At 55.6% G+C, this 8,593-nt stretch overlaps 1 protein-coding gene across 4 annotated transcripts in view; it reads right to left on the reverse strand.

The window, feature by feature from the left end:
* PROM1 (prominin 1) overlaps positions 1–8,154 on the reverse strand; it is a 109,503-nt gene extending 101,349 nt beyond the window's left edge. For 2 of the 4 annotated variants that reach the window (XM_070069588.1, XM_070069589.1), the window contains exons 1-2: positions 7,613–7,655; positions 1,295–1,730 (exon numbers count right to left, since the gene is read on the reverse strand). In XM_070069588.1, the coding sequence (XP_069925689.1) occupies positions 1,295–1,517 (223 nt within the window). In that variant the 5' untranslated portion in view covers positions 1,518–1,730; positions 7,613–7,655. Of the gene's footprint in view, positions 1–1,294; positions 1,731–7,612; positions 7,660–7,913 lie in introns of those variants that run through there. The other 2 variants (XM_070069591.1, XM_070069590.1) reach the window with 2 other exon arrangements.
* Positions 8,155–8,593: the final 439 nt, after the last annotated feature.

Below are 8,593 nucleotides of genomic sequence, written 5' to 3' on the forward strand. Positions count from 1 at the left end.
GAGTTTCCCAACCTTTTGGAAGAAAACATGGTAAGTTCATGTTGACCAACTGAATTCTATGCCATATACATACATATTTGTGTCCACACACATATACACTCATTTACATATGAAGTAAAGAGTAGAAGCACTAGATAGGTATTTGCTTGTCCAATAACACTTACATAAGTCTACAAACAAACAGACATCTATTCAGAACAGTAAATTTGTATTCAACATTAAACAAACTCGGTTTATTTTCCACATCCATCTTTGGGATTTCCAGATTGAGTCTTTTAAGCAGTGACATGAACAGTGAACAGCCCAAGTCCAGGATGGTCTTCAACAATAATAAGGGCTCAGAGTGATTGATTTCATGGAACCGAAATCCAAACCAACAACAACCAAAATCTGACAACTACACTTTTACCTGCTTTAACTGCTTAACCTAAGACAAATAAATGCAAAAATTCAATAAAATGTAAACAAATGGTAAGATTCATGAAATGCATTCTTGTTCATTGTCTCTCTCACAGACACACACACACACAAACAGTAGCTGATAGCTAAGGAAAATGATAAGGACGACTACAAATTTTATACTCTGTGATAGTAGTCAAGCCTTGTCGCTTAAAGAACAAACCTGATATAGACCTAACATTAAATCATCAGAAATGTAGCCTGCCAAACCTAGCTGCAGCCACTTCCGGCAATCCTGTCCATGCAACGCAAACCGCTCGCCCCTGACTCCAGCATGAGTGTGGGTAACCAATGGCAAGAAGGCCGAAGTGGCAAAGGAACAGTACCATGTGACAGTGAGCAACCCCTCCCTGCTTTCCTCCCACCGAAACTCTTAGAACTGAAGCAAAGGGTTAATCAGGGGAGCAGGTGAGGACGGGCCTGCGCTGGGAGTGACAAAATGGTATTCTGTGGTGGGCAGGGCAGAGCTAAACTGTTAAGTGCTAACAAGGCCAAGGTGTTAACTTCTCACTTGATGATGGAGAGTTTACATTTTTACCCTAATTGTTACCTTTGGTATCTGTTTTAGAAAACATCACTGCTCTAACCCAAAACAAGAAAAAGGTAAAGAATTGGAAAACTGTAACAACGCAGCTTGATTCCATCTCTGACCGTCACCTGCCCGTCAACCTACCACACCTGGTTCAAGTGTTCTTAACTTCTGTTCCTATGCCTGCTCAGATCAATCTCTTTGAACCTCATACTTCAAAATGCTGAATACACGGTGAGTTGTTTTGTCGTTGGAAACCTGTGCGTTTAAGGACCTGTCCCGTGTGTCCCTGAGCTGGGCACTTACCTTCAGGGAAGGCATGCGGCTGGACCACGTACAGGAAGACGTGCACCATCCGGAAGAGAGCGCTGATGGGCCCCACTTCGTAGGCTTGCTGGATCCTGTATTTCGCTGTAGGCAATGTGTAGTTCAAAGCCTCCAGAGGGCGTGGGGCTGAGGGCTGCCCTCCTGAAACCAGATCCCCACAGAGCCCCAGCAGCAGCAGCAGGAAGCCGAGTAGGTGTGCCATGGCTAGCGAGGCCCCCCACACATGAGTCAGGACTGGGTGCCTCTCGCCTCCAGGCTCCTGGAAGCCACGGAGCAGACAGGTGTCTTGCTGTGCAGAAGAGGCCTGGGGGGCACGGGGTCTGCCGAGTCTTCCTCCGTTTTCTGGCTGGGCTGGGTCACAGCGAGGGACACGGAAGATCTCTCTCCAAAGCGGTCATTCACTCAAGGCACCATCCTTGGCAGAGAGAGAGAAGGCAGCAATGTCACCCACCCCTGCAACCTTCCCCTGCCCCGCCCCCGCCCCCGCCCCTCACCCCGCAAAGCTCCTGAGCAAGTCCCGCAGCCTAATCCAGGTGGGTGAAGCTGCATACGCTGCAGAGCCCGAGGGGAGGGGCAGGCAGGAAAGTGGGACCCAGAGAGCCTAGAGGGCCAGAGGCAGAAACACCATGCAGCCTCGAGGAGGTCTGGTCTTGGAGACAGCCATGGACTGAGCACCGAACTAGACTCTAGAGACCATTCTGCGTGCTGCATAGTAGGACCTTGTTCACGGCACAAACCCATTTTACACATGCAGAAACTGGCACCGAGAGGGTTTGGGTGGCTTGCCTGATGCCACAGGCAGGTGATGGTGAGGCCGGAACGCACACCCAGCAGTCTGCCTTCCGGAGCCCAAGCTCTCACGTGACACCAGGACACTGTCCCCACGGAGCCCTGCTGGCAGGCTCCTTTCAGAGCTGCACAGGTCCCCAGCAACAGCCTCTGTGCTTACTCCCCCGCCAACCCCCTGGGAAACAGGAATCCTCAGAACAGCCACCACCGCAGTGTCGGGAGGGCAAGGGGCGCAAAGGGTTGGAGAAGGGCCCCGCCCTACTCGTCTTTCTGTCCCTAGGACCTAACACAGGGAGGGGCACACTGTTGGGGTTGTCAGGAGCCACCTGGCTTCCATGTGTCATTTTCCAAAGCTGGGGGACTTGGCACAGAGGCTTCAGGTAGGATCCAGGATGCACAGTCTCTCTCTCTCTCTCTCTCTCTCTCTCTCTCTCTCTCCCCCTCTCTCACTCTTGCTCTGTTCTGGGTTTCTGGGACAGATGCATGCTATACTTACTAGCTTTCAAGGTAAGTGCAGGGTGCCCCCCAAACACACGCTATGAGAAGGGGAGATAGGATCAAGAAATGGCACACCAGAGCCAGCACTGTGGTGTAGCCGGTAAAGCCGCTGCCTGCAGTACCGGCATCCATATGGGCGCCGGTTCGAGTCCCAGCTGCTCCACTTCTGATCCTGCTCTCTGCTACAGCCTGGAAAGCAGTAGAAGATGGTCCAAGTCCTTGGGCCCCTGCACCCACACAGGAGACCTGGAAGAAGCTCTGGCTCCTGACTTCTGATGGGTGCAGCTCTGACAGTTGCGGCCATCTAGGGAGTGAACCAGCAGATGGAAGACCTCTCTCTCTCTCTCCCTCTCTCTTTCTCTCTCTCCCCCTCTCTCTCTCTGCCTCTCCTTCTGTGTAACTCTGACTTTCAAAGAAATCAATAAATCTTTAACAAGAAATGGCACACCGTATGAGGGGTCAGAGGATGCACCACCTACATTCCAAGTCAGAGAAATCTCGAGACAAGAGGTAGAATTTTGTGAGCTATGTGAATGAAGATACTAACTCATAGCTCATCCCCTTAGCTACGGCCTCATCTTCTAAGTCTCACCCCACTACAGTCGCTGCTGCACAGAATGCCCAGTAGAATGATCCAAATTCTCCCTTCACCACGTCACGGCTGCTCAGATCCCTACGTGGCTTCCCGTGGCAGGCTGGTTCACCCCACGCTTTGGTTCCGACCCTCCGTCACACCCACAATCTACACCACAGTCCCGGTGACTGCTCCCAAACACCTCCCTTTGAGCCCCGCCCCCTACACACACACACAGGCACACACCTCTCCCACCCCCCACCCACAGCTCATCTTGTGTTTTGCTGAAGGACAGACAGGGAGTTAAACCTCAAGCGCAGCACCTGGAAGGATTAAAGGCTCAACTGCTGAGAAAGGCTCGCTTCCTGGTAATGCCGCCAAGCAGAGAGAGAGAGAGGGAGGGAGAGAGAGAGAGAGGGAGGGAGAGAGAGGGCGAGAGAGAGAAAGAGAGCTGGCTCAGGGAGAGCTAAGAATAAACAGGCTTTCAAACTGTCTCAACAGAAAAAGCAGAGGGAGGGAGCTCTCCAAAGCGGCGAGACCTTACTGTTCACCACCACAGGTGGTTGTCAGACAGTAAAGCGAGTGCACGTCGTATTTCTTTGCATCTTGCTCCAAATTCCAGAATAGCTAAGAAGATACTGACGCCTCACTCACTATGCCACACTGCAGAGAGCTGTTTAAAGTCAAGTCCAAGAGGAGGCGTTCATTGGCGGTGCCCAAAGAGATGGGGTGGGGACTTCCCTGCTGAGCCCCACCACCACCAGAGCAGCCCACGGAACTTTCAGCCTGAAACCTAGGAAAGCTGGCCGCAGCAGCATCGAGTCAGCACAAAATAGGTGCTCACTTAAAACACAGAGCTGTTGGACCGACTCATGGTCCATTCATCTGCATTTTTGACAGTTTCCTGGTGACTGATTATTAAGACAGCAATGGATGGGGCCGGCGCTGTGGTGCAGTGGGTTAATGCTGCATCCCATATGGGCACCGGTTCAAGGCCCAGCTGCTCCACTTCTGATCTGGCTCTCTGCTGTGGCCTGGGATAGCAGTGGAGGATGGCCCAAGTCCTTGGGCCCCTGCACTCCCTTAGGAGACCTGGAAGAAGCTCCTGGCTCCTGGCTTCGGATCAGTGCAGCTCTGGCTGCTGTGGCCATCTGGGGAGTGAACCAGTGGATGGAAGACCTCTCTCTCTCTCTCTCTCTCTCTCTGCTTCTCCTCTCTCTGTGTAACTCTGACTTTCAAATAAAAAAATAAATAAAACATAAAAATAAGACAGCAATGGTACAAAATGAGCACTGTCCCCGGAGTGTCTATTTGACCTGTCTATGCTGCTTTCCAAGGGTGAGTCAGGCTTCCTGGGCGCAGGACCCAGGTGAAACCAGAAAGCTCCCCTCGCACATCTTCCCATCTCCATCCCTGTGAACTGATATATTCCACCTGACTTACATCTTTATCTCCAGGGCCTGGCACACAACAGGCACTCAATTAAAAAAAAATACACACACATGCTGAAATGAAGTGGTGCAGTGGGGAGCGGGGCAGGACTGGCACGGAACAGTTATTTTAATCTATTTCCATAGATTGCTATCAATGTCCACTGATGTTTCCACGTCAAGCATTTGTTGATAGGAAGCTTCCGGATGGGTGAGTTCTACGCTCCCTAGGAGATTGCTCGTGTCTTTGTCCTCCAGTACAGGCAGCAAGACGCTCCACACTAGAGCCAGCTGTGGCAGAACAGCTAACTGGTCTACCTTCCCATCTTTGGCAGTTGCTCCCCCCAGGGGCTGTCCTCATAGGTAGGTGCTAGACGATCAATAAGGCCAATCTCCTGGGCAAAGGGCAGCCGACTGTGGTTTCCACTCCCAAGGCGCGGAATTCCAAGGGGGAGGAGGGCCTGAGAAGGTCAGTTTTAAACAAATACCTCACATGCTTCTGAGCCTGGAGTCCAAAGAGCCACATTTCCGCAGACACCGGTTTAAAAGCAAATAATAAGGTAACCGAGCCACTTCATTTCTTCTTTCCTTGAGATGGAACTTTTGAGATGTTTCTTCCCTAACAGGATCCGGGGGAGCTGTTTCTCACCTGCCGGTGCTTTGAGGGGAATGTGGGTGCTGCCCACCCTCTGAGCCCACCTTTGTGAGTCCTGTGGGAGGCAGCCCTGCCTGTCATTGTGAGGCCAGCTGAGGGGCCCACATGTGTCCTGGGGCTGAGCCCAGCTCCACCAATCAGATGCTTTCTCCTGGGCCTGGACCTGGAGCGCACTGCTGTGGCCAAGGTTTCTTACTCATCCTAACAATGATGGAGGCAGGGTCAGCAGCCACCTCCAGAGTCCCTTGCTGACATCCATAGCCATACACCCATCAAGAGTCCTGTCCCGTGTCCTGGGTTCCTGAGCCTGGCTAGCCAGCCTTCCTGCCACCTCCCTGAGCCACCCCGTCCCCAGATTCCAAGTCCTTCTTCTGCCCCAGTCCCACAAAGTCAGCATCTACTGTAGGTAACAAAGCATCCTGATCCGGAAGCAAACCCCAGAGGTAGCCCTTGGTTGCTGGGAAAACCTATTGCCTTCATGTTTTAAACAGCACCAACCACTCACTACTTGGGTTTAAACTCTTGTGTGTGTTTTTTTTTTTTTCTCAATCTGTCCTTTGATGCACCGGTTTACTGCACAGCACTAGAACACAAAGCAACAGCCCAGCAGAGAAATCATAAGGAAGCTCATAAAATTAAATTATGGGACACGTTTAAAAAAAAAAAAAAAAACTAAAGGGCACTGCTGTTTAAACAGACAGCTGCCAAGCTCTGGTCCCACCTATCAACTCTGTGGTGGTGACCTTGCTAAGAGTCTGCAGCCCTTCCTCTATTGCTCTGTGGAATGGGGGTTTCCGCGGGATGGGTGGGTTGCAGCTCCCTTAAGCACCTGGCACACAGCTGGGATGCAGCGTAGCCCGTGGGCACCGCCACAGCCCCAGTCCCATCCGCAGTCTAAGCTCAGCTCCATCCTGGCCCCGGGCTCAACCTCAGTACAACGACACCTCCCTGGGTGCTGAAAGAGGAAACCCACACACGACTGAGAAAAGTCACCTAAGTAACATCACACAGGTTGAATCCGATGAAGTTGACGATATTCGAATCTTTGACGCCCCCCTAACCCTCCCCCCAAATTCACGTGGTTCCTCCTCTAATGCTGCAGCCGTTGTTTGAGCGAGTGTGGGAGTGGGAGTGGGGGTGGCGGACATTCAAGGACCCCAGTCTCGCCCTTGGTTATTTCAGCAAAGGCCAGCCGGCGCCCACGGGAACCAGGCGATCCCGGCCGCACAAAGGCCGGTGGCCGCCGCGGGCTCCGGGAGCAACCTGTAGCTGCTGGCAGCGCGGGGCGCCGGCTTCCCCCAGCCTTCGCTCCGGGCCCCGCCTGCCCTCGCCGCCCCGGGCCAGGACCGTCTCCAGAGCTGTGGGACACAAAAGAATGGGCGGCGGGGCGGGCGCGGGAAGCGCTGTAGCCGGGGGGCGGAGTTGTTGAGCGACTTGGCAGCTCCAGGCGCGTCGGCTCCAGTTCCCGGGCAGGGATGGGGGCGCCGCCACCCCGTCCGAGGGAAGGAGACCCAGACGACGCTCTCGGCTCGGATCCGACCCTCTGCCCCTGGCAGGACGCGCTCCCCGGGAGACTGGGCCCCCACGGGCTCTCCCACAGCGTGAGCTCTCGGGCTGTCCGAGCTCCCCTTTGTTGTCCAGGTCTGCATGTACTGGCTGAGTGCGCGCGGAGCAGCCCAGATATCCACCCCGCGACAGCCCAAAGTCCCCGGGCTGTGCACCCAGAAGGGCCTGGGGGTGGAGGCGTAAGGCCAGGGGTGCGGGCTCGCTCACCGACACACGGGGAGACGGCTGCCCTCTGCACCCGCCAAGAGCCGCCTCCTGTTCCGCTCCATGGCACCGCGTAGACACTGGGCAAAGCTGAAAGCTGGCAGCTTTTAGTGCTTGCCCGGAGAGTTCCCAAACCCTGGGAAGCCTCCCCCACCCCGCCCGCCCAGAGCAACCCCGGGCCTCGGGGACCCAAGGGCGCTCCCGGCGTCTGCTGGAACCCCGGGATCGCAGGAGCCACAGCTGCCAACTTCCCTCCAGCGGAGGGAAAGCAAGCCCGAGAGACACGCGCGGCGGCGCGGGCCACCACGCAGCTGGAAAAGTTTGCACTCTCCGCCGGGATCTCCCAGAAAGGCGCGGGATCTGCCGCCGGCCGGGCACCGCGACCATCGCTCTCAGCCCGCGGCTGCGCCAGCTCGCAGGCCGCAATCTGGGCTCGCACCGCCTTGCGGGGCCGGGGAGAGGGTGCAGAGAGGACCCCTCCACTCCGCGTCCCCTGACCCCAGTTCTGGGAGAGATGAGCTCAGCCCCGGGCCAGTCCACAGCCGCGTCCCGCGCTCCGAAGCAAGGACGCAGCTACTCACCGTGCGCACGGCTCCCACTCCTGCCCCTCTCCCCGCGGCCACCGCCCCTTCCCCTTGCAGCTCTGCTCACCGGATCCCGGCTCATGAATTATTTATGATCTGGCTTCGGGGACCACCCGGTCGGCTTCCCGAGGGCCCGCCCCACGGCACCTCGCCGACCTCACCTCGGGGCGCGGCGGGAGGCGGGCCAGAGAGGCTCAGGGGTGCCCGCCGGGACCTGTTGCAGCCTCTCCGATCCTCCGGCCGGGACTTGGGGCTAGAGCCACCGCCGGGGTGGGAATGATTCTTTAATCGTACTCACCCGCGTCAGGAGAGCTGAGCGCGAGGCCAGGTACGGGTCAGGCTCTGGCTCTGTAACGTACAGCTCGCTAAGCCTGGGGCTCTGCCCGCGCTCTGATTGGACCAGGGCGCTCACCGGGACCTGAACTGCATCTCGGCGGCGGGAGCCCAGCTGACCCCCGCACGCCCTCGCAGCGCGCACGCCTGTTTGCAGGACCTGCAAGGCAGCTGCCCTCCCGAAAGCTCAAGTCTTCGAACGTGCCTCGGCTGACTCCTCCCGGCCACTTTAGACACTTCTGTTTCCTCCTCCAATGCACTTCTTTTTTTAAAACCAAAACAAACACATCACTGGGCTCCTTCGTGTATACCAAACACAAGGCTAGCAGCTGAAGGTTTAAGAACCTGCATACAGCAGTCCTGGCTCCCATAAATAGTACAGACAGCCCCTGCGGAGCGACGCATCGCACCCCTGAACCACATGCCCACTGCCTTCACACCGGCTAGGAGACGGCGGAAACTTTGCCGAAAGTGATCACTCTTCTCCTAGCTCCTTCACCGATGGGCTCCTCACCCCCACGGAGGCACCCACATGTCCCCAACTTGGGACAGAAAATATCAGGAGGGGAGGCGATGAGCTGGTACAGAACATGTATGGACTTCTTTTCTTGCCGTTACTCCCTAAACGACGCGAGGTAAGCACAG

The sequence above is a fragment of the Oryctolagus cuniculus genome, chromosome 2, assembly GCF_964237555.1.
Source record: "Oryctolagus cuniculus chromosome 2, mOryCun1.1, whole genome shotgun sequence".
Lineage (NCBI taxonomy): Eukaryota > Metazoa > Chordata > Mammalia > Lagomorpha > Leporidae > Oryctolagus > Oryctolagus cuniculus.